The sequence below is a fragment of the Arachis ipaensis genome, chromosome B2 (assembly GCF_059453495.1).
Source record: "Arachis ipaensis isolate K30076 ecotype BB chromosome B2, ASM5945349v1, whole genome shotgun sequence".
NCBI classification, from domain to species: domain Eukaryota; kingdom Viridiplantae; phylum Streptophyta; class Magnoliopsida; order Fabales; family Fabaceae; genus Arachis; species Arachis ipaensis.
Genome location: NC_142437.1, coordinates 77,096,687 through 77,123,845, shown reverse-complemented (window position 1 = coordinate 77,123,845; position 27,159 = coordinate 77,096,687). Strand labels below are relative to the sequence as shown.

General features: G+C 40.2%; 1 protein-coding gene and 1 non-coding gene across 2 annotated transcripts; both read left to right on the top strand.

The window, feature by feature from the left end:
• The first annotated feature begins 7,405 nt into the window (after positions 1–7,405).
• LOC148574467 (small nucleolar RNA R71) lies at positions 7,406–7,512 on the top strand. Its single transcript, XR_015905752.1, has one exon. It is a non-coding gene; the product is annotated as a small nucleolar RNA R71 (small nucleolar RNA).
• Positions 7,513–26,466: 18,954 nt separating this feature from the next.
• Positions 26,467–27,159, top strand: LOC107610974 (uncharacterized). Its single transcript, XM_016312947.1, has one exon. The coding sequence runs from the start codon at positions 26,467–26,469 to the stop codon at positions 27,157–27,159; it is 693 nt and encodes a 230-aa protein (XP_016168433.1).

Below are 27,159 nucleotides of genomic sequence, written 5' to 3'. Positions count from 1 at the left end.
TTCAAAAAAAAAAGGGTTTGAATTGGGCAAACAGGAAATTAAATTAATGAATTTGAATAATGTAAATAAAAGTCTTGACTGGGAATTGATTAGTTGGAATTCCTATTATTATTGGAATGCTCTCAGGATTAATTGACAATTAAAGGTTATCCTGTTTAGTTATCCTTCACTAGGTGAAGGAAAGTTAAACAAGTTGGAATGCTACGTCCGTTCACAAGTTGCAATCCACTTAATTAAAAGGGATTGGTGTTAGTGATTAGGAGGCAATCCAACCATAAACCCAATTACAGTTTTTCCTTCAAGCCTTCCAACTCAAGGGTTCCTTTCAATCAATTCCCCATCAAGTTAGGGAACTACTCACTCATTGTAAAGGTAAAATTCATAGCATATGAAAAGAAATTAAGGAAAGACATTGTAAATAAAATTAAAATCGTCAATTAAAAATAAAAGTGATCCTTGTATTAAATAACCCTAAGAATATTCCAATGGTAAAATTAAACAAAGCAAAGAACATGGAAGAGTAAGACCAAGTAAAGAAAACGAACTAAAATGACGAAGTCTTGATGAGGTGATAACTCTTCTCAATATCCCAAACTATGTATGAGTAAAGAGAAAAACCTAGAGGAAGAGTAAAACTAGATCTAAAACTAAAAATTGTGTAGAATGAATGTTGTCTTTGGTTTCTGCATGTTCTCTGGCTCTAGTCTGCTATTCCGGGCCGAAAACTGGGTCAAGATAGGGCCCGAAATCGTCCCCAGCGAATCTACAAATTATGCAGATCACACACGTCACGTGATCGCGTCACTCATGCGAACGCGTCATTCGTGTTTCTGCTTTGCCACACGGATGCGTCGTCCATGCGGCCGCGTCACTCGTGCTATTCCGTGCCGCGCGGTCGCGTCATCCATGCGGCCGCGTCACTGGGACTTGATCTTCTCCGCGCGGTCGCGTCGTCCATGCGGCCGCGTCGCTTCTCGCTGGTCATCTCCTCAATTTATGTATTCCTTCCATTTTTGCTAGCTTCCTTTCCAATCTCCAATTCATTCATGCCCTATAAAGCCTGAAACACTTAACACACAGATCACGGCATCGAATGGAATAAGGGAAAAATAAAATACATAATTAAAAGTCTCTAGGAAGCAAGTTTTCAACCATAAAACATCTTTAGGAAGGAAATATAAATGCATGCTTATTTAATGAATAAGTGGGTAAAGATCATGATAAAACCACACAATTAAACACAATATAAACCATGAAATAGTGGTTTATCACTTTTATTTATTGATCCCTTTTTCTTTTCAGGGTTTGATTGTGTTCTTTAGACTAGGTGCTTTGTAAGGGGGCGACTCTTTAAGATAAGCTTTCAGCCAGCACTCTCGAACCAGTTGGTCTAAGGTGCTGGGTGTTAAGACACCCCTAAGGACTTACTCCCTCAAGTCTCTTTCCCCCATACATATACACCACAGGCACATGGTTTGTTATTTTCTTACTTGAGGCCTTGGTGTCCAGTACCTCTTTGGGTTACTAAGTGTTCTGTAGCAAAGGTTACTCTTGATAGTGGACTTTCAGCTGATAATCCCGGGTTAGTTAACCCAAGTTACCAAGTGATAAGGCACCCCTAGAGCTTATTCATCCAAGTATATCCTTTGCACAGGAGCACCACTGACACATGCCTTAAGATTCAACCCTTGGTGCCTAGCCTTATTTCTTATTCTTTTTCTTTATTTCTCAACTTTCATTTTTCTTTCTCTTTTTCTAATTAGGATCTTGTTATGTAGCTAGTCTCATGGGGTGTGTTTCAAGCATATGATTTAGGACAGATAGTTGCCTTCCTACCTTGTTGGTGAACCAACTTAGCTAAGTAATTACTACACCACAAGCTTAAGAACTTTAATCCACAAATTGAACATCACTCTGGTCTTTCATAACATTTCTTTTTATTTGACTTCAAAGGACAAGCATACAAGTAAAAAAGGTGAAAATGCAGCAGATTATTTGGCACAGCTAGCATAGACCTAAGCAGGGGAAAACAAACATTAAATTCTAGTGATTTAAACTAAAGAGTAACTAATAATTCAGGGACACATTCAGATTTCCCATCTTTTTGAGCATTTCCAAGCATATAGAATCAAGTAACAATACAACCTTTTGGTGGTGTCTTCTAGCTATCTCTTTGTTGTCATCATCCTCCTTGGATGACGGTGTACTATTTTTCCAGAAGGTTACTTGAATCCCTGCAGAGTTATGGAAAGTTGCTTGTTCCCCAAGCACTTGAGAAATAGTCAGCATGCATGTATACTCATGAATTTCTGAACTTCATTTGGTGTGTGAACACCAAACTTAGTTCCTTACCTAATGCAACAGATTGAATACATGCAGAGAACCTCATCTGCTTTTATTAATAAAACGAATATGAACTAGAAACTAAACTGTTGTTAAGTGGTTTCCCTAATTGGTTGGGGCTAGCAATATGCCCCTTGAAGAGGTGTAGTGTGATTCTAACTGAAATCTTTGATGGAACACCAAACTTAGAATTACGCATTCACTTTTGGATTGTTTTGGTGTGCAACACCAAACTTAGCTCCTTACAATACAGGGAAAACTACTTGTAACTTTTATTGAAAAGATCATGAAAAGGAAACTACCTTAGGTTGGGTTGCCTCCCAACGAAGTGCTCTTTTAACGTCACTAGCTCGACGATTTCTCCATCAGTTGAGATGATACTTCATTTTGGGGTTTTCCCCCATGTTTCCCATGTAGTGCTTGAGCCTCTGTCCGTTCACAGTGAAAGTCCTCTTTGAACTTTCCTCCATAATTTCTATGTGTCCATGTGGTGAGACCTTTGTGATGAGAAAGGGTCTAGACCACCTTGATTTGAGTTTCCCAGGGAAGAGTTTCAATTTGGAGTTGTAGAGGAGCACTTGCTGTCCTTTTTTGAAGCTCCTGGGTGTCAGATTGAGGTCATGTCTTCTCTTTGCCTTTTCTTTATAGATCTTGGCATTTTCATAGGCTTGAGATCTAAACTCTTCCATTTCCTGCAGCTGCAAGACTCTTTTTTCACCAGCAGCAATGCTATCAAAATTTAGTAGCTTGAGAGCCCAGAGGGCTTTATGTTCCAGCTCCAGTGGTAAATGACAGGCCTTTCCATACACCAGTTGATACGGGGACATCCCAAGAGGTGTTTTGAATGCCGTTCTGTATGCCCAAAGAGCATCATCTAGCTTCTTCGCCCAGTCTTTTCTTGATGCTCCTACAGTCTTCTCCAGAATCCTTTTTAGCTCTCTGTTAGATATCTCGGTTTGCCCACTTGTTTGGGGGTGGTAAGGTGTGGCAACCTTGTGTTTCACCCCATATCGTAAGAGAAGAGCTTCTAGTGGTCTGTTACAGAAATGGCTTCTTCCATCACTGATGAGTGCTCGTGGGACTCCGAACCGGCTAAAAATATTCTTTCTGAGGAAGTTTATGACCACCTTGTTATCATTTATTGGGGTTGTAATAGCCTCTACCCACTTGAAAACATAATCCACTGCTACCAAGATATACTTGTTTGAATATGAGGTTAGGAATGGTCCCATGAAATCGATCCCCCATACATCAAACAGTTCCAGCTCTAAGATGAAATTCTACGGCATCTCATTTCTTTTGGGTAGGTTTCCAGCTCTTTGGCATTTATTGCAGTTCTTTGCTACTTCCTTGGCATCCTTGAAAAGGGTGGGCCAAAAGAATCCACTCTGTAATACCTTGGCTGCAGTTCTTTCCCCTCCAAAGTGGCCTCCATAGCATGAGCCATGACAGTTCCATAGGACCTCTCTTCCCTCTTCTTCTGAAACACATCTTCTCAGGATTCCATCTGAACACTTCTTGAAGAGATATGGCTCATCCCAGACAAAATATTTTGCATCATTGATGAGCTTTCTTTTTTTATGTTTGTTGATCTCTGGAGGTAAAGCCCCAGTTGCCTTAAAATTGGCAATGTTTGCAAACCAGGGTGCTTTGTGAACCGTCATTAACTGCTCATCTGGGAAACATTCATTCACACTTGTATCATGTGTTCCACCTTTGTCATGAGGGATTCTAGATAAGTGATTGGCTACCTTGTTCTCCACTCCTTTCTTGTCTCTAATCTCAATATTGAATTCCTGCAACAATAAGATCCATCTTATCAGTCTTGGTTTTAATTCCTGCTTGGCAAACAAATATTTAAGTGCTGTGTGGTCTGTGAAAACAATCACTTTGGCACCAATGAGGTATGATCTAAACTTGTCAAATACAAAAACTATTGCCAGCAACTCCTTTTCAGTAGTGGTATAATTTCTTTGAGTGTCATTGAGGACTTTGCTGGCATAGTATATCACATGGACTAAGTTATCTTTCCTCTGCCCAAACACTGCCCCAACTGCAAAATCAGATGCATCACACATCAGTTCAAATGATAAGTTCCAGTCAGGTGGGGAAATGATTCCTCTTCTTTAAATTTTTTAATGCTAGCATGCATTTTTCATCAAAGACAAATGGTGTATCAGATACAAGGAGATTGCTTAAGGGCTTGGCTATCTTTGAAAAATCTTTAATAAACCTTCTGTAAAAGCCAGCATGCCCCAGAAAGCTCCTAATTGCCTTGACATCACTTGGTGGGGGTAATTTTTCAATGAGTTCCACCTTAGCTCTGTCTACCTCAATGCCTTAGTTAGAAACCTTATGGCCAAGAACTATTCCTCCTGTCACCATAAAGTGACATTTTTCCCAGTTCAAGACCAAATTAGTCTCTTGACATCTTTTTAATACCAGGGAAAGGTGATTTAGGCAATTAGGAAAGGAATCTTCGAATACTGAAAAGTCGTCCATAAAGACTTCAATGAATTTTTCTATCATATCTGAGAAAACGGAGAGCATGCAGCGTTGGAAGGTTACAGGTGCATTAGATAGCCCAAATGGCATGCGCCTGTAGGCAAACACTCCACATGGGCAAGTGAATAAGGTTTTCTCTTGGTCTCTCGAATCAACCACTATTTGGTTATATCCTGAATAACCATCGAGAAAACAGTAATATGCATGTCCTGCAAGTCTTTCCAGCATCTGATCCATGAAAGGAAGGGGGAAATGATCTTTTCTTGTAGCTTCATTGAGTTTTCTGTAGTCTATGCACATCCGCCATCCTGTGATGGTCCTTGTAGGGATCAGTTCGTTCTTCTCGTTGGGGACTACAGTGATTCCTCTTTTTTTTGGGATAACTTGCACGGGACTGACCCATGGGCTGTATGAGATCGGGTAAATTACCCCTCCCTACCATAACTTCATGACTTCTTTCTGTACCACTTCCTTCATGACTAGATTCAGCCTCCTTTGGGGTTGAATGGATGGTTTGGCATCCTCTTCCAACAGTATCTTGTGCATGCATATGGCCGAACTGATTTCCTTCAGGTCAGCAAGGGTCCATCCAATGGCATCCTTATGCTTTCGCAATACTTGGAGTAGTTCATCCTCTTGATCTTGGCTGAGGGCTGAGTTTATGATCATTGGGTAACTTTCATTCTCTCCTAAATACGCATATTTGAGAGTGGGTGACAGTGCTTTGAGTTCAAGTTTGGGTGCTTCTTTTCTTTCATCCTCCTCTTTTAGTGCACCCTGAACATGAATCTCCACTGTTGCAGCCTCTTCGCTAGATGCTGATACTTCTTCTGTTAACCCTTCAAGTTCTTCTTCTTCAAAAATTTCTTGTACTGCATCTTCCAGTGAATCTAACCTCATACACTCTCCTAATAGTTCTTATGAGTAGCTCATGGCCTTGAATACATTGAATGTCATCTTCTCATTGTGTAATCTCAGGGTGAGTTCACCTTTTTGGACATCAATGATAGCTCCAGCAGTGGCCAAGAACGGTCTTCCCAGGATGATGGAGGGAGGCCTTGGCTTCCTCTTTCATGTCCAGCACTACAAAGTCTGCTGGGAAGATAAAATCTCCTACCTTCACTAGCAAATCCTCGACTATGCCATGAGGAAACTTGAACGATCGGTCTGCCAGTTGTAGGGACATTTTTGTTGGCTTAGCCTCCTCAATCCTCATTTTTCTCATCATAGCTATTGACATCAGATTTATGCTGGCTCCTAAGTCACATAGAGCCTTCTCCACTGTGATTTCCCCTATAATACAAGGGATCTGGAAGCTCCCAGGATCCTTCAATTTCTGGGGTAGCTTGTGCTGAATGATGGCACTACATTCTTCGGTTAGTATCACAGTCTCATTTTTCTTCCAGCTTCTCTTTTTGGTCATCAATTCCTTCAAGAACTTGGCATAAAGCGGCATTTTCTCTATTACTTCAGCAAAGGGTATGTTGATTTGTAGTTTCTTGAAGATTTCCAAAAACCTTAAGAACTGGTTGTCGTCCCACTTCTTCTTCAATTGCTGAGGGTATGGAGCTTTTGGGACGTCTGGCTTTAGCATTTCTCCTTTTTGCTGTGAACTGGGAATGGGAATTTAGACTTCATCTCGCTCCTTTTCCCTTTCATTTGAGTTCTTCTCTTGTGAATCCTTGAAAATTTCCTTTAATTCCTTCCCACTTCTAAGGGTGATAGCCTGACATTCCTCTCTTGAGTTTGGATCGATATTGCTGCACAGGTCATGGCTGGGAATTTGCTTGAATAGGTAGCCAATTTGTGTCTCAAGTTTTTTGATGGCAGCATCTTAATTCTGCATATTGGAGCGCTCTTCCTCCCGGAACATTTTACTGTCTTGAACTTCCTTGCATATACGTTCAAGTAGAGTCTCAATCCTTGAGAGTCTATCTTCAGATGTTGATGAGTTGGAGTTGGATGATGAGAAGGGCCATTTTGGCTTTGGTGTGGATGTTGAGGTGTGTTGTTAGGTAGGTGCTGATATGATCTCTGTGTGGAATGTTGGTGGGCTGCATTGTTATTGGGGTTGTGGCGTCTCTGATCTTGGCCTTGATCTTATTGATTTCCCCACCCAAAGTTTAGGTGGTTCCTCCAACCAGTATTATAAGTTTTGGAATATGGATCATGGGTCTGCCTAGGTGAGTTTCCAATGTAGTTGGCTTGTTCCTGATCACCCCCTGCCTCTGCATTTACTCCTTCTTGAGTTGCTGATGAGGTGGTGATTGCTGCTACTTGGTTCCTCTCCATCTTTTTGGTAAGGTCAGCCAGCTACTTGGTAATCAGCTTGTTTTGGGCCAGTAGTGCATCCACATTATTTAGCTCCATTACTTTTCTAGTGTTGCCTCTTTCAGAAGCATAGAAGTAGTCATTCTTGGCTACAGTCTCAATAACATCTATGGCTTCTTCAATGGTCTTCTTCTTGTTCAGAGATCCCCCAGATGAGTGGTCTACTGCCTTCTTTGATTCGTAAGAAAGACTCTCATAGAAGATGTGTAACTGCACCCATTCGTTGAACATATCTGGTGGGCACCTTCTTGTCAAGTCCTTAAACCTCTCCCATGCTTCATATAGAGTCTCACCATCTTGTTGCCTGAAGGTCTGTACCTCAGCTCTCAACCTGTTGATCCATTGAGGAGGATAGAATCTCGCCAAGAATTTGTTCACCACATCTTCCCAGGTTGTTAAACTCTCCTTCGGGAAGGATTCTAGCCATTTGGATGCTTTGTCCTTGAGTGAGAAGGGAAACAAAAGCAGTCTATAGGTGTCGGGATGAACACCATTAGACTTCACAGTATCACATATCCTCAGGAATGTGGTTAGATGTTGATTGGGGTCTTCTTGGACACTTCCTCCGAATGAACAGTTGTTCTGAACAAGGGTGATGAGCTGTGGCTTTAGTTCGAAGTTATTGGCATGTATGGTTGGCTTTTGAATGCTACTTCTACAGTTTCCTGGGTTTGGATTGATGTAAGATCCCAGAACTCTTCCCTCTTGCCCAGCATGATTTGCTGGACCTTCTCTGCCATGGTTGTGAGCCTCTTCTTCATGATGGTTCTCCATATTCTAATCCATGTCTGGTTCAAAGTACTCTTCCTCTTCCTCAGAACCAACATTTCTCTTTCCTCTTGCTTCCCTCCTTAGTATAAGGAAGGTCCTCTCAGGTTCGGAATCGAAGGAAGTTAAAACCCCGCTTCTTCTACCTGTCTTACAACCAACAAGGCCAAAGCAAAAGGAAGATAGAGAGTATTCTTTGTTAAAAAAAATGCTGTTAGTATGAGTGATACAATATATCAAATAGTTAATGGGTTAGTGAACTAAATTGTAACAACTACGAGAACACCACTAACGGGTAGGGGTAAAGGGAAGGAAATAACTAAAATAGAAAGTAAATTACTCAAACAGAATTTAAATCAAACAAAAGAAAAATGCTCAATCTAGTTATCCACCAATTTAATCATTGTTGATACAAAATCAATCCCCGGCAATGGCGCCATAAACTTGATACTCAAAAACTTGTCTCTCAACAATTTTCCCTCGACAAGTATACCGAATTGTCGTCAAGTAAAAAGTCACAATAGAGTGAGGTCAAATCCCACAGGCCACAGGGATTGATTGGTCAAGCAACTTTAATTGGAGGAATGTTCTAGTTGAGCTAAGTAGAATTTGATTTGAGAATTGCAGGAAATTAAATGGCGGGAAAGTAAATAACAGAAAGTGTAAATGCTGGAATTAAAGAGCAAAATATAAATGGCGGAAAGTAAATTGCAGAATCTTAAATGGGGATTTGGGGAAATGAACATAAAAGTAAATGGCAGAAAGTAAAGAGAATGGGTAAGATCAGAAATGGGGGATTCATTGGGCTCAGGAGATGTTGTATTCTCTGGATCAAGTTCATCTCCATCTGTTCCTCAATCAATGCATTCATTGATCTCCTTGGCAATCTTAAGTGGTTGAATTCCAATTCCTTGGTAATTCAATCTCTCAAATCTTGATCAATAGCCAATTTCTTGGTCTAATTGCTCATGAGAAGAGATGAAGAGTGGTCACTGATTATACCACATGTATTCCCAAATCAAAGTGTTGGTAGGATTATATGTCACTATATCCATCCAAACCCCAATTTGGTCCAACATGAGAAAGCATTTCTAGCATGATCTCTTCATTCCACTTCCAAGGTTCCGAAGAGATCCAAGTATGAATATCTTCTTTTCCAAGACAACTACCCAATTGGATGAAGATTGAAAGCTTTCTAGTAAAATCAAGAGAAAAGAAAGAAGAAGAATAATAAAAACTATTATTGATCCATCAAATTACAACAGAGCTCCCTAACCCAATGAAAGGGGTTTAGTTGTTCATAGCTCTGGAAATGGAAAGCAAAGATGGAGAATACATTCTGAAAGTAAAACTAGAAGTTGCAGAGAAAGTAAAATTATACAGAGAGTAGTTCTACAAAAGCTACTCCTATATATACTACTCTTCTGATCTTCTAGTTGGCTCTTCAAGTCTTTGGATATGGGCCTTTGGATCTTGAGTTTGAAGCAGTTTGGAATCTTTAGTGGGCTCAGCTTTACTTGCAGAGAAAGTGTGAAGTAGGCATGGACTTTAGCTAGGACGTTAGTGGCGTTAACGTTAAGTGAAAATGTGGGTTCGAGAACGTTAGTGACGATCACCTTTTTCACTAACGTTCCTAGCCCAAGATGGTTCACGTTAACTTCAACGTTAGTGGCACTAACGTGACCACTAACGTTGCCTCTTAGTCCATCGCAAGCATTATTGGTGTTTACCTTTGCCAATAACATTGCTCTTAGCCCCTCTTTTCTCACGTTAGAGTCCCTGTTAGTATAACTAACGTGGCTCTTAACGTGGGCATGCCTTAACCTCGAGAACGTTAGTGACACTTACCTTTGTCACTAACGCTCCAAACGCCCCTTCTCACGTTAGTGCCTCACGTTAATTGTCTTAACGTGGGTACTAACATCGTGGTGACAGCCATCTCCAGTGTCACTAACGTTGGCTCATCATTTCTTCCTCCACGTTAGCTTCCACGTTAATGCAATTAACATGGCGGCCAACGTGGCTCATAGTGGCTTGGTCCAATGTTAGTGACAAAGGTGAGTGTCACTAACGTTGGTGATTCCTTGCTCCTCCCACGTTAGAGTTCACGTTAATGTAGTTAACGTGACTCTTAACGTGGTCAATTGGGCTTAGTCCAACGTTAGTGACAAAGGTGAGTGTCACTAACGTTGGCATGGTCTTCCTTTCCACGTTAGAGTTCACGTTAACTAAGTTAACGTGACTCTTAACGTGGCTAATTACCAATTTGGAGTGTTAGTGGTGTTCACTTTTACCACTAACGCTGGAGCTCCCTTTTTCTCCACGTTAACTATCGTTAACGTGACAATTAACGTGGGCCATGATGGTCTCGAAGGCGTTATTGGCAATCACTTTTCTCATTAACGTTGCAAGTTTATTCCCATTCCACGTTAGAGGTCACGTTAATTAGATTAACGTGGCTGCTAACGTGGCTCTTCCTTGCTTCCTTTGTCCTGAAATCAAGCAAATAAAGTGCATCAAAGCTCTAATCCAAGTTATGAGACATGCATTATCTAATTTGTCATTCAATTCATGCATAATTCTCATAAAATCACATGAAATTCATAATGTTTGCTTGAATCAAGATGTAAGTGATTATCTACCCAAGACTTGCTTATTAACTAAGAAAATGCATGAAACTACCCTAAAATAGTAAAGAAAAGGTCAGTAAAACTGGCCAAAATACCCTGGCATCAGCTGGCGTTTAACGCTAGACATGCATTCTAAGGGCGTTTGCATGCCTAAATGGAGCATGGATGCTAATTCTTTGACCCCTCTGGATCTGTGGACCCCACAAGATCCCTACCTACCCCACCTCTTCTTCTCTCCTCTTCACACCTTTTCATAACTCTCTTCCCCAAATACCCTTCACCAATCACCTCCATACCTCTTCCCCAAATACCCTTAACCACTCACATCCATCTACTCTTCTCCATAAACCCCACCTACCTCCAAAATTCAAATTCTTTTCCCTCCCAAACCCAACTCTTGGCCGAATACACTCTCTCCCTCCATCTCCTCCATTTTCTTCTTCTTCTACTACTTTCTTTCTTCTTTTGCTTGAGGACGAGCAAACCTTTTAAGTTTGGTGTGGTAAAAGCATTGCTTTTTGTTTTTCCAAAACTATTTATGGCACCTAAGGCCGGAGAAACCTCTAGAAAGAGGAAAGGGAAGACAAAAGCTTCCACCTTCGAGTCATGGGAGATGGAGAGATTCATCTCAAGGGTCCATAGCTCAGTAGTAGAGCATTTGACTGCACAACAAGAGAGCCCACTCATGGATCTCAACAAGAGCATGAGGAATTCCCTCACCAAGAAATCCCTGAGATACCTCAAGGGATACATTTTCCTCCACACAACTATTGGGAGCAACTAAGGATAGGAGCACCAAAATCACTAGGGATGAAGCAACAAAGGCAAGGAAGAGACATAGAGGAGCTCAAGAGCACCATTGGTTCTTCAAGAAGAGGAAGACGCCACCGTCACTAAGATGGACCCGTTCCTTAATCTCCTTGTTCTTATTTTCCTGTTTTTCAATTTTTGAGCCTTATGTTTTATTTATGTTTGTGTCTTTACTATATGATCATTAGTGTTTAAGTGTCTATGTCTTAAAGCTATGAATGTCCTATGAATCCATCACCTCTCTTAAATGAAAAATATTTTAATTACAAAAGAACAAGAAGTACATAATTTCGAATTCATCCTTGAAATTAGTTTAATTATTTTGATGTGGTGACAATACTTTTTGCTTTCTGAATGAATGCTTGAACAGTGCATATGTCTTTTGAATTTGTTGTTTATGAATGTTAAATTTGTTGGTTCTTGAAAGAATGATGAAAAAGGAGAAATGTTATTTGATAATATGAAAAATCATAAAATTGATTCTTGAAGCAAGAAAAAGCAGTGAATACAAAGCTTGCGAAAAAAAATGGCGAAAAAAAAGAATGAAAAAGAAAAAGCAAGCAGAAAAAGCCAAGAGCTCTTTAAACCAAAAGGCAAGAGCAAAAAGCCAATAGCCCTTAAAACCAAAAGGCAAGGGTAATAAAAAAGGATCCAAGGCTTTGAGCATTAATGGATAGGAGGACCCAAAGGAATAAAATCCTCGCCTAAGCGGCTAAACCAAGCTGTCCCTAACCATGTTCTTGTGGCCTGAAGGTGTCAAGTGAAAAGCTTGAGACTGAGCGGTTAAAGTCAAGGTCCAAAGCAAAAACAGAGTGTGCTTAAGAACCCTGGACACCTCTAATTGGGGACTTTAGCAAAGCTGAGTCACAATCTGAAAAGGTTCACCCAGTTATGTGTCTGTGGCATTTATGTATCCGGTGGTAATACTGGAAAACAAAGTGCTTAAGGCCACGGCCAAGACTCATAAAGTAGCTGTGTTCAAGAATCAACATACTGAACTAGGAGAATCAATAACACTATCTAAATTCTGAGTTCCTATAGATGACAATCATTCTGAATTTCAAAGGATAAAGTGAGATGCAAAACTGTTTAGAGGCAAAAAGCTACTAGTCCCGCTCATCTGATTGGAGCTAAGTTTCATTGATATTTTGGGATTTATAGTATATTCTCTTCTTTTTATCCTATTTAATTTTCAGTTGCTTGGGGACAAGCAACAATTTAAGTTTGGTGTTGTGATGAGCGGATAATTTATACGCTTTTTGGCATTATTTTTACATAGTTTTTAGTATGATTTAGTTAGTTTTTAGTATATTTTTGTTAGTTTTTAAATCAAAATCACATTTCTGGACTTTACTATGAGTTTGTGTGTTTTTCTGTGATTTCAGGTATTTTCTGGCTGAAATTGAGGGACTTAAGCAAAAATCTGATTCAGAGGCTGAAGAAGGACTGTAGATGCTGTTGGATTCTGACCTCCCTGCACTCGAAATAGATTTTCTGAAGCTACAGAAACCCAATTGGTGCGCTCCCAATCCAGGGCTTTCCAGCAATATATAATAGTCTATACTTTGCCCGAGTTTATACGACACAAATTGGCGTTTAACGCCAGCTTTCTGCCCTATTCTGGCGTTAAACGCTAGAAATAAGTTGCAAAGCAGAGTTAAACGTCAGAAACAAGTTACAAACTGGCGTTTAACTCCAAAAAGAGTCTCTACATATGAAAGCTCAATGCTCAGTCCAAGCACACACCAAGTGGGCCCGGAAGTGGATTTCTACATCATTTACTTATCTTACGTAACCCTAGCTACTAGTTTAGTATAAAAACTACTTTTAGTGATTTATTTTATATCTTTTGATCATCCTTGATCAGGGATCAGTCTTTTGACCACCTTTAGGGTCTTGGTTATTCTGGTTCCCTCTCTGGGGCCGAAGCCAATGAACACTATTATCACTTATGTATTTTCAACGGTGGAGTTTCTACACACCATAGATTAGGGTATGGAGCTCTGCTGTTCCTCATGAATTAATGCAAAGTACTATTATTTTTCTGTTCAACTCAAGCCTATTTCTTCTCTAAGATATTCATTCGCACACAAGAACATGATGAATGTGATGATTATGTGACGCTCATCACCATTCTCACCTATGAACGCGTGCCTGACAAACACTTCCGTTCTACATGAAAACAAGCTTGAATGCATATCTCTTAGCCTCCTGATCTATGAGCAGAGTCTTTGTGGTATAGGCTAGAATTATTGGCGGCCATTCTTGAGATCTGGAAAGTCTAAACCTTGTCTGTGGTATTCCGAGTAGGATCTGGGAAGGGATGGCTGTGATGAGCTTCAAACTCGCGAGTGCTGGGCATAGCGACAGACGCAAAAGGATTACTGAATTCTATTCTAGCATGATTGAGAACCGACAGATGATTAGCCGTGCGGTGACAGCGCATTTGGACCATTTTCACTGAGAGGACGGGATGTAGCCATTGACAACGGTGATGCCCAACATACAGCTTGCCATGGAATGGAGTATGAAGGATTGGATGAAGGCAGTAGAAAATCAGAGATTCAGAAGGAACAAAGCATCTCCATACGCTTATCTAAAATTCTCACTAATGAATTATATAAGTATCTCTATCTTTATTTTACGTTTATTTATCTTTTAATTATTAAAACTCTATAACCATTTGAATCTGCCTGACTGAGATTTACAAGGTGACCATAGCTTGCTTCAAGCCGACAATTTCTGTGGGATCGACTCTTACTCACGTAAGGTTTATTACTTGGATGACCCAGTGCACTTGCTGGTTAGTTGTGCGAAGTTATGAAAAAGAACTAAGATTATGAACGTGCGTATTAAGTTTTTGGCACCGTTATCAAGGAATGAACGATCACGATTTCGTGCACCAAGTACGTTGCGTATGCATGGTAGACGAATATTCCCATTAACAACCACGTACAGGGTACATGCAGGGACATATGCGAAGAGGTCCACAATGCAGATACAGTTGAGCAGTCGTAGCCTCTGTAAGCATCTGAGGTAAATCTTCTGCTCAGGTGTACTTCACACATTCTTTCAACAAATAACTGATTTGTTGGAACCCTTTTGTCTTGATATGTAGCTTCCCGGTGGACCCAAAGCTGCCTCCGAAACCTCAGACGAAGCTCCACAGCCGGAGGATGTTACTATGGTCAAAGGTGCTCAGATCCAGCCGGAGGAGGACTGGTCGTTTCCGAAGATCGGTCTCATCGTCAAGGACTTGATGAGGGGCCTCATGGAAAAGGTCCAGGTTAGGATTTACTCCTTGGCCATGTATGTAACGTGTCTTGTTGGTGTCCCTTATCCTAAACAGGTTTAGCTTACACTCTGACAGAGGGACCTCGAGAAGGAAACTGACAACCCAGCTGCTGCAATCCCTGAAAAAACCATCGTGTTGTTGGACTCCGATGGGGGAGACGGATGAACAGTCAACCCCACAGTCCATGAAAGTTGCATCTGGCATCATAAGTGGAACTCCGGTTGCCCCAGATTCGGCTGAAAAGAGTACTCCTCCCTTGACAGGAACCAACAGCATCATGCGAAAGTTGTTTCGCACACCACCATCGGCCACAAGGATCGCCAATCGGCCAGTTCTGGTGAGGGAACGGATAGATCTGTGCGATCTGGCTCCAGCAGCGGAAAGTCTACCCATTCAACGAGCAAGAAGGTAAATAATCGGTTAGTTAGTTTAACCCCAAATGCGACTACCGACTGACGTTAGACAAACCTGTGTCGTAGATGAGATTAAAGATCACTTCTGCCATGGACTTCAACAACCGACAGTCGGCCTTATTCGCGTATGTGTTCGACGGGAATCTTGATCCATGGTAAAACTTGAGCTTCTGTGTGTTTAAACCTGCCTATCATGGTTATTTTAACGCCTTAACACTTTCCTCCTACTGTAGCGAGGAACTTGTTCGTATTGGAGTCAAGTCGGCGGACAGAGTTGATTTACATAGCTTACTACCGGGAAATGACGTTGACGACAATGTATGGCACTTGTTTAGGCTTGTTTTGACGAGGAAAAACACATATAGGGTATCGCGAGACATCATCAGATTTTTGTTTGCTGTTCCTTGTTACCAGATCATCCATATGGTTGCCATGACAATGACTAGTGCTGAGATCCTTGCCACGTCCCCCTCGTACTGGTGCCTTCCGCCGTCTGTCTTGGTAACTTAACTCTGTCTGATGTTGGTACTCGAAATGAATCATTGTGCCATTAACGATCATTGATAGTCGTTGGCGCTCGGATATATATAGAACAGAACTTATTTTATTCGTCAACGTTGTCTTTGTAGGATGATATTTTGAACGGGGAGACGACAGAGCTAATGCTCAATCGTTACATGGAGAAATGGATGATGCCATCCAGATTCCTTGAACTTGTCTGTTGATGGAGAACTATTTGTTAATTGAAACCCAAACCACGAACAAGTTTCTTCAGTGTATTAACTATACGTGTTTATTTTGTGCAGATTTATGTCCCCATGCTGGACGTGTTGGGCCACTGGTTTTTGATGCTCGTGTCTTTCAAAGACCGGGCAATTTACAACATTGATTCATCGCCGAACCAGTTCGAGACACCGCACCAGAAAGACCGGATCCGGAAAACGGTTACCAGACAATTTTGATTGTAGTCTTTACTTTAAATTTGGCATACCATGCAACAATTTTAATTGTAGTCTTTACTTTAATTTGGCATACCATGCAACACGACGTGCATAAAAGCGTTCTAACTTATGTTTCACGGTTCGTGTAGGCAAGGGTCTTATACGACATGACACAGGCAGTATACGAGAAGCACTTAATGAACTTACCATGCAACTTCGGAGATTTCCCGATAAGGAGCCCCATAGGGATACCAAATTGTGGGCAGAGGTACGTTATCACCCAGTAAAACATGCATGTATGACATCTAAGCATTTCACGGGTTATCCATAATACGTACTGACGGTTACTGTCTATTCATCCGAACAACATTCAACATGAACTCTGGGATATGGGTCATTGGGTAGCTCAACATGGGGGACAACTTCAACCCGATCATGGACGGGATTGTAAGTACTGATGCACCACTATTTCGTGGTACATCTTGTGCTTAATTGAGTGGATTTTATCTACTATTCTCACATTTATTCATGTAATTGCATGTTTTACATTTTTCTTTCTAACCTTGTGCTATGATTGAAAACATGCTTCTTTGGCTTCAATTTCACTAATTTTAATACTCTCTTATTACCATTCAATGCCTTGATATGTGTCTTAAGTGATTTCAGAGTTTATAGGACAGGAATGGTTTGGAGGATGGAAAGGAAGCATGCAAAATTAGAAGGAATACAAGAAACTAAAGGAACTGCTAAAGCTGTCAAGCCTAACCTCTTGCTACTAAATCGACCATAACTTAAGCTACAGAGGTCCAAATGAGGCGGTTTCAGTTGCGTTGGAAAGCTAACATCCGTAGTTTCCAAATATATATAATTTGCCATAGCTTCCCTGAAGATAGGTGATGTGCACGCGTGGATCACGCGTACGCGTGACCTGGAGAAAATTCAATCCATACGTACGCGTGGACGACGCGTACGCGTGACTTTGCCGTGTGCTGGACGTATCAGAAATCGTTGGGGGCAATTTTTGGGCTATTTTTGACTCAGTTTTCAGCCCAGAAAATACAGATTAGAGGCTATAAAGTGGAGGAATGCATTCGTTTATTGACACAACTTTCATAATTCACAATCTTAGGTTTTTAGATGTAGTTTCTAGAGAGAGGCTCTCTCCTCTCTCTTAGGTTTTAGGATTTAGGATTTCTCTTAGTTTTAGGTTTGATTCTTCTTCTCAATTTTAGGTTCAATGTTCCTTTAATTTAGTTTCTCTTCTACTTTTAATTATTCTATTACTTTAGTTGTTTATTTTTCCAATTTGGTTTATGAATTCTTATGTTTAATTTGATTTTCTATTTAATACAATTTGAGATATTTCAGAATTAAGATTGCTTTCTTCAAATTCACGTTATTGATGCTTTTAGTTTAATTTAGATTTCTCCCCCTTGGCTTTGGTTGAGTAATTGGTGACATTTGAGTTATCAAACTCCTTTGTTGATTGAAAATTGGAATTTGCTGATTGATTTGGATCTCTCTAAAGCTAGTCTTTCCTTAGGAGTTGATTAGGACTTGAGGAATCCCATTGATTAGTCCACTTGAATTTCCTTTATTTAGTAAGGGTTAACTAAGTGGGAGCAATAAACAATTCTCATCACAATTGATAAGGATAACTAGGATGGGATTTCCAGTTCTTATACCTTGCAAGGGTTTTCATGATTATTAATTTACTTTCTTGCCAATTTATTTCCTTGTTCCCTATTTCAAAAACCTGAAAAGATACTTTTCCATAACCAATAATAAATCATACTTCCCTGCAATTCCTTGAGAGACGACCCGAGGTTTAAATACTTTGGTTATAAATTTATTGGGTTTGCTTTAGTGACAAACAAGTTTTTGTACGAAAGGATTATTGTTAGTTTAGAAACTATACTTACAACGAGGATATATTTGTGAATTTCTTTACCGATAGAAATTCCAAATCATCAAAATGGCGCCGTTGCCGGAGAATTGCAAATGTGTGCCTTATTATTAGTTATTGTAAATATTTGCTTTTTCGTTTCTTTGTTAGTGTTTCTAGTTTTAGGAGTTTATTTTCATTAATTTTTATTTGTTTTAGTTTTTATTTTCTTTAGCTACTATGAATTCTCACCCATCTGGCTTTAAGTTTGGTTCCAATGTTGTTGTAAGGAATGGAAGCTATAATGAGAACAGGCATCAAGGTTGGAAGAATCAAAGATGGGAGGAGCCATAAGGATTTGATCAACCCTCTTGGTAACAACCCCCTCTAATGCGCTATAACCAACAACCATTCTGTGATGCATACCAAGACAACAGTTATGGTAGACCCTTTCGTGACAAACCACCTCCACCAAATTACTATGGTCAAGAGCTATTCCAGGGAGCGTACCAAGATGATGAATATGGTGGACCCCCTTTTAGTTACCAACAAGCCCCACCATATGCTTATGAACTACCTCCCCAACATACCTTTGAACCACCATACTCACAAGCCCCTTTACACCATTCACCTCCATATGATCCCAACCCTTATCCACCATACCAACCACCATATGAACCGTATGAATCATAAATAGAGCCACCCCAATTCCATCCCAATTACTCCCAAGAACCACTACCTCCATATACACCATGTCTATATCCATCAATCAAAGAGCACTGTGATCCTACTTATGATAGACGAGCACAACAAGAATCATAGGATCGTCTCACGGAAACAGTGGATCAATTTCATGCAACCCTTCATCAACTGGAGCAAGCGATAAATCAATTAGCATCTCGACGTTCGGGCACTCAAGGAACCCCCATGGATTCATATGGAGAATCTAATGAAGAACGTAGCATAAAAGAGACACTAGAAACTTCGGTGGATAGTAAGGAGCATGACTTTGTACTGGAACAAGTGGAGGAAGCCGGAATTATTGAAGAGGAAGAAGTGGTCGAAGACTTAGGAGATGCGGAACGTCCATGGGAAAGTCCAGTCATAGAGCCCCCTTCTAAGGAGTTTGAATTTGATGTTGAGGAGGGTGTACAACCTCCAAGGCATATCATGGTTGAAGACTTTGAAGGGGATGATCAAGAGATGGATTCAATCATTGATGAATTCTTATCTACATTTGAATCCTCTCCCATTGGACTTGACATGGAGATTAAAGAAGAAGAAGCACAACCTCCCATACCCTTGGTGAACAATGAAGAAGAGATCGAATTGGAAGAAAACTACCAAGAGGAAGAGGTTGATATTGAAGAAGCTTGCAAAGAGGTGGAAGTTGTCAAAGAGGAGTCCAAGGGAATGGAGCTGGAGATCACCTTGCCAAGGTTGTTGGAGACTTCTCCCCCAAAGCCATTACCATCCATCCCTTCATTCAAGTGGGTTAATCTCTCATCTCTAACCTTAATTAGCCCACTTGAATATACTTTGCTTGAGATGGATGGGCAACTTAGAGCTCTTTGTGGCTATAAGAGTAAGAGGGAGATGGTCAGTGGTTGGCAACACAATCCTAGGTTCATTGTGGTAGGAAGCTCGCGGATGAATTATCATGGTTGGAAGAATACTAAATTGTATGGGTCTAGGAAGCTGTTTGGATGCCTCAGTGAGAATTCGGATTGCTTACACCTGGTTGGAACAAAGATGGTCAACAAGAAGACGGGTGCAAAAGCAAGGTTTGGGACCCCGAAATTCAGTCTAGCAATCAACACTCTCGGGGCCTTGTCACTTGCTTAATCTTGCTTGAAGGCTCTTTATGCCTAGTTTGGGATCTCGGAGGCCATTGGAATTACAAACATTGGTGGGGATTCCTGGATGAGTTCAAGCACAAGCCACCATAACAAGGGATTCACCAAATGACCAACTTAAGGCCTTTAACTAAAAGTGCTAGGTGGGAGACAACCCACCATAGTATATTCTTTCTTTTTTGTTCTTAGTTTTATTTTATTTTATTTTCATTCGTGTTCATTCATAATTTCTGCATAGTCATCTGCATTCTGCATACTGCATAAGAAAAAAAAATTCGCACACGACGCATAAGCGTCGCTGACGCGTACGCGTCATAAGTGCATGCAAAACAAAGAAGAATGAAACAGAGAGTTACGCGGGAGCATGGCTGGAGGCGTGCTTTAGGCACAAACACACCTAGGCGTACGCGTCCCTGACGCGTATGCATCCCTTGCAAAATCAGCCCTCCACGCGTGCGCGTCACCCACGCGTACACGTGACCCTACAAATCGGCGTAAATGGGTGTATGGCCAGAGAGTTATGATGGTGTGGGGCTGGAATTGTACTGGAAGCACAAGCGCTATCATGCATACGCATCATTTTTCCAATTCAAGCCATTCACGCGTGCGCGTCACTGACGCGCACGCGTCACCTCAAAATTTTGACAAGTGTGTGTATTAAACAGAGAGTCGTGCGTGCGCGAGGCTGCCTCCGCGCCAATTGCACAACCCTTGTCACGCGTACGCATCGCTTGAAAATAGTGCGATCCACGCATACGCGTGATGTACGCGTACGCGTCGCAAGTGACGCACAGCTAAACCACCTCAGCGCCTGATTTTAAATCTCCCACCCTCCAATCCTACTTATCTTTGTATTATCATTCTTTCTTCTTTCTTCTATCTTTTCTTATTCTTTCTTCCTCCCTTACTTTCTTCATCTTCATTTCTTTAACCTTCTTATCCTTATTCTCTTTCTTTCTATTTTCCTTATTGTATTTGTATACTTTGATTCATTGCATTTTAACTTTGTTCATGATTTTATTTTCTTTTCTAAGTCTATTATTTTTCCGTTGGTGTTAATTGTTCTTATTCAACTGTTGTATCTTCTCTGGTATTATTTTGGTGCTTCGTGACTTGTTCTTAACTGTTGGGTAATATTATTTAAGTCAATACTAATCTTTTATGATAATTGTACTCCTTTTGCATTGACATGAATTTATATTGTCTTTCATTACCCATTATCTCTCCCCATTGTTGCAGTTTTTGCACTATTTGATATGCCATTTGCTTTTACTATTTTCTCACTTGCATGTTGTAGCTACCATGTAGTTGAGACCCTCATTAATTAGCATTCACCCACCCATATTTTCTTTGTTTTCTATCTTTGTTTTTGGGTTACTTTTCTCCTTTATCCTCTCCTTTCAGGATTGCCACCGAGAAGGGAAAGGGAAAGCTTCTCAATGGGGCAACAGACAAGTCCATCTGCACAATCTTTGGAGAAAAGCATCAGTTGTAGCAGCCCGTCCACTTGCACATCTTAGCATGCACCGAGGACGGTTCAATATTTAAGTGTGGAAAGGTCGATACCGACTTCCGTGGGTTAGTTATTTTCCTCTCAACACCAATGTTTTATTTTCTTTGTTAGTTCATTGTTGCATTTGCATGTTTGATTGCATATTTGTTTGATTTTGTGCATATTTTACCACCACTTGGTTAAAGTAATATTTTCTTTTTCAAGAAACTTTTTATAACATTTCACTAATTTGATTTAAAATTTTTGATAAACTTGCTTGAAGAATTTTATTTTGGAACATGGTTTAGAGCTCGAACACACAAAACCTAGTAAGATTTTGAGCCTATTTGATTGGTTGCATTTTATCAACCAATATTTTAGTTTTGGTGTGTGTTTTTCTCTTTAAAAATTGTGATCTTTGTCTTGCTTAATTCTATATTTCCATTTGTTTGATGTATGCATGCACTTATATGATTGAGGCCTTTGTTTCACTGAGCTTACATACCCATATGGCCTTACCCTTTCATTATACTTTGCAAACCAATGTTGAGCCTATTATACCCCATTTATTCTTTACTTTAGCTCATCAGTAACTCTAAGCGAAAAACAATAATGTCCTTAATTTGAATCCTTGGTTAGCTTAGACTAGTGAGAGTGTTCATGATTTAAGTGTGGGGAAGTTGAATTTGAAAACATTTGGTTTAAGAATTGGGTGTTATATATCTTTATGAAAATGTGAAAGAAATGTTTAGGACATGTTCATGCATTCAATAATTTAATCATATGCATTGAGAAAAAAAAGAAAAAAAAGAAAAAAAATATAAAATAAAGGAGAAAAAGAAAAGAAAAAGATCAAACAATAAAAAGGGGACAAAATGCCCCAAAGTAAACGATAGCAATGCATATGTACTGTACTCAAAATCAGATGCATGAATATGTGGTAAACATAGTAAATGGGTAGTTAGATTTTATATTATGATTACATGGACTGTCTTAAATTATGTGGAAAGTTTAAGTTAATTAAGGATTCAGATTTTAGTCAACTTGACCAAATACAATCCTACCTTGACTCTAACCCTATTACAACCCTTAAAAGACCTCTTGATATGTGTATTTGTGCATTAAATTTCTGTTGATTGGTAGAAGAAGAGCAAGCCTTAGAAAGCAAGGTTAGTAGAGAATTGAGAGATGGAACCTTAAACATCTGAACGATTAGAGTGCATACACTTCCAGTGAGGGTTCGATGCTCGATTCCTTGTTCTCAGCTTTCATGAGCTATTTTCTTCTGCAAGTTCACTTGTACTTTATTTTGTGATTTGAATTAGTAAAATCCAGTTCATATTTTTTCTTAAAATATTTGTTTACTTTTAACCAAGTAGGTAGAAACAATTTGCATGTAGTTGCATTCATATAGATAGGTTGCATCTCATACTTTTTACCATTCCTCTTCACTCTTATAGTTTCTCTTGGGCTTAGCATGAGGACATGCTAATGTTTAAGTGTGGGGAGATTTGATGCACCACTATTTCGTGGTACATCTTGTGCTTAATTGAGTGGATTTTATCCACTATTCTCACATTTATTCATGTAATTGCATGTTTTATATTTTCCTTCCTAACCTTGTGCTATGATTGAAAATATACTTCTTTGGCTTCAATTTCACTAATTTTAATCCTCTCTTATTACCATTCAATGCCTTGATATGTGTGTTAAGTGATTTCAGGGTTTATAGGGCAGGAATGGTTTGTAGGATGGAAAGGAAGCATGCAAAAGTGGAAGGAATACAAGAAACTGAAGGAACTGCTAAAGCTATCCAGCCTAATCTCTTGCTACTAAATCGACCATAACTTGAGCTACAGAGGTCCAAATGAGGCGGTTTTAGTTGCATTGGAAAGCTAACGTCCAGGACTTTGCAAAGATATATAATTTGCCATAGCTGCCTTGAAGATAGGTGATGCGCACGCGTGGATCACGCGTACGCGTGACCTAGAGAAAATTCAATCCACGCGTACGCGTAGACGACGCATACGCGTGATTTTGCCGCGTGCTGGACGTATCAGAAATCACTGGGGGTGATTTCTGGGCGGTTTTTGACCCAGTTTTCAGCCCACAAAATACAGATTAGAGGCTATAAAGTGGAGGAATGCATTCATTCATTGACACAAATTTCATAATTTACAATTTTAGGTTTTTAGATGTAGTTTCTAGAGAGAGAGAGGCTCTCTCCTCTCTCTTAGGTTTTAGGATTTAGGATTTCTCTTAGTTTTAGGTTTGATTCTTCTTCTCAATTTCAGGTTCAATGTTCTTTTAATTTAGTTTCTCTTCTACTTTTAATTATTCTATTACTTTAGTTGTTTATTTTTCCAATTTGGTTTATGAATTCTTATGTTTAATTTGATTTTCTATTTAATACAATTTGAGATATTTCAGAATTAAGATTGCTTTCTTCAAATTCATGTTATTGATGCTTTTAATTTAATTTAGATTTCTCCCCCTTGGCTTTGGTTGAGTAATTGGTGACACTTGAGTTATCAAACTCCTTTGTTGATTGAAAATTAGAATTTGCTGATTGATTTGGATCCCTCTAAAGCTAGTCTTTCCTTAGGAGTTGACTAGGACTTGAGGAATCCCATTGATTAGTCCACTTGACTTTCCTTTATTTAGTAAGGGTTAACTAAGTGGGAGCAATAAACAATTCTCATCACAATTGATAAGGATAACTAGGATGGGATTTCCAATTCTTATACCTTGCAAGCGTTTTCATGATTATTAATTTACTTTTTTTCCAATTTATTTCCTTGTTCCCTATTTCAAAAACCTAAAAAGATACTTTTCCATAACCAATAATAAATCATACTTCCCAGCAATTCCTTGAGAGACGACCCGAGGTTTAAATACTTCGGTTATAAATTTATTGGGTTTGCTTTAGTGATAAACAAGTTTTTGTACGAAAGGATTATTGTTAGTTTAGAAACTATACTTACAATGAGGATATATTTGTGAATTTCTTTACAGATAGAAAATCCGAATCATCAAGTACGCTCAAATAAAAAAAAGTAGATTATGGCTATTATATTATACGGGCACATTAAACCCGAGTGTTGACCATTTTATAGTTACAGGAGAACGAGATGAGGGCAACAACTGCGGTGAACCTGACGAGCACACCATTCAACAAACTCAGGGAGCGTGTGTTGAGCAAGGCAGAGTTATGGAGGATGAAATAAAAGAAAAACATCTAAGTCAACCGCCTTGTACTGCATAGGATACATGGTTCAACCAGCTATGACGCTAATGGCCCCCCAAGTTAGTATTAGGTTGCTTCTTTCTTTAGTTTTTATTTGGGTACACTGCGAGCATGTGTGGCAATTCAAGTTTGTCTTACTCACAAATTAGGACTTTGTATGTTTACGGCCTTTCCCTTTATGTTTCGTCTTTCGTGCATGGACATCTGTTGCAATTTCCAAGACTGATTTTCCTTAATTATATATATATATATATATATATATATATATATATATATATGAATGCGATGATGATTAGTTAAAATATATTTTATTTAGAGGATTTTATTTTAACCTTCCTAGCCATCGACGAAATACACACCAGCGAGTAAAGACAAATCTAATACATGCCCTCAATTAATAATGTTATTTATATTTGCAATGCAAGTGCATAGAAGCCTTTTTTCTTTGAAAAAAATAAAAATGGATTTCACCGAGGATAAGATGCGACGGTTATGGCTGAGGGAACTAGATTCCAAAGGGCACAGTTAAACCATAAATATACTAGCAGGCGTATTCTCAACACCACTGGATAACACCGTCTTAAGCATATACACTGCCAGGCCCTCGTCCAACGAAAAGTTACAATGGAGTGTTTGTCTACCGCCGTCGAACTACCCCATGACGTTTGGTTAGCCATAGCCATTAAAGTCGCGAAAAACTCCATTGAGGACCTGTGCAGGTTCCGTATGGCGTGTTGCGTTGCGCGCGATGTAGGCGACGAGGAGACTGTGCTCAGGATGGTTGTCATACTACCCCCGCATGAGATGAATTGGTGGTAGATACGAGACCCGGTAGGCGAAGATTTTTTGAGAGGTGTTTTGAGATTGGTCACCCAGAGCTTCTGTTTCGGGAGGCACTGTGGGAGCTCTACATACGACGTAACCATGCCATCGGATGGGAAATGTGTAGAATGCAGCAAGCAATGGGTTGGATGCTACCAAGTATGCACTTTCAATGGAGTTGCTCATCCGAAGGGACGACAGCGAGGCCATAAAAAAGGTTTGGAACTATTTCGCACGCTTGAAGCGGGTGGCTTACTCCCCGCATGTTACTCGAGTTGCTTCACGGTCCTCACAATTTCTTGGCCGGATGAAGTCTAAATGCCGAAAAAGGGAGAAGAACACACGGTCTGTAACTTGACCAGATGCTTGACTCGAGGCCACATGGGTCTTCTGTATGACTACCGCCGAAGGCCGGCAGAGCGGGGCTCCGTCCATGGTGTCAGAGGCGCCGATCATATTCGGTGCATCTGCTGTCGTGCCGACTATGAGGTGGAACGATACATAGACATTCCTAGGGTTTAGGATTGTCATGCATATTGCGTTTAGTATTGACGTATAATTAAATATTATATTGTTTATCGTGTAATTAATGCTATGTTTTTTATATATCCATGATGTAAATATTTGACAGCGATTTATATTATCTACCCGATTACTCGTTTATAAATCCCAACAAATAACAGGCAAACCGTGTCTTGGTTAAACCGATACTTATTATATATATATTGACCGGATACTACAACACAAAAAGAGCAAAAAAAAATGGGAAACCTTAAGCGACAAAATGGAAAAAACGGAAGTGAAAAAGAAAGTTATTGACCGGAAATTTAAAAAAAATCAAAAATAAAAAATAATCTGAATACAAGGGACGTGTTTGCTAAGGAAGCCGTGTGTGAGGCGACGGGAAACTGAATCGGCACGCTCCCTAATCGATGTGAGTGTGGCTGAGTTGGTGTAGAGGCACGGTACATAACTGATGGGATACCATCGCAAACGGCACCGGGTGGCTATAAAGACACCGTAAACAACAGCCATTGACATAACTACTTGGAGCATTTGTGTTGTCCCCTCCTTATACATAACTGCACATTCAACTATTGCATCAGGCACTCAACATAAGGATAGGAAATGGAGCGTCCGACAGGAACCGCCAACCTTCCCCACAATATTTGGACTTTAATTACCGCGAGGATCGAAGCACAATCCGTCAGGGACTTGTGCAGTCTCAGGATGTCGTGCACCGCTGCACGCAATTCAGGAGATGAGGATTTCGTATACCGATGCGTCTCGATTCCAATTTTTGACCAACGATGGTGGAGTTTCAGTTCGATGCACCAAGGGCGGAGGGACTTCTTAGCGCAATGCAGGCAGAGCGGGCACCTGGAAGTTCTGTTTCGGTCTGCTGTGTCTGACCTTTTCCTCGGCGGGTGTCGTTTTGCTGGGATGGAAATGATGCACGTTGTCGCAGCCCACGGCCATTCGGCCGCCTGGTACATAGTGTTAATGATGTTGATGCTACGTGATGACACCGAGGCAAAGAACAAGGGCTTGGAAACATTTCGTGGGCTTGAGGCGGCCGGTGCCCTAACAACCTACAAATTGGTGTTCCGTGGCGTTATCCAAGGGACGTGGACACACCTGCGTTGCGTGCCAATGCTAAACACAGAGAATCTAGTTTATTCTTCGTATGCATGTCCAAGCCGTGGAAATATGGGTGCTATTTACCACCATCAACGCTATAGAAGAGGGTGGCACGTAACGACGGTGATGGAGGTGCTGCTCATCTTCTGTGCGTGCATTGTCGGGCAGACTATGATTTGA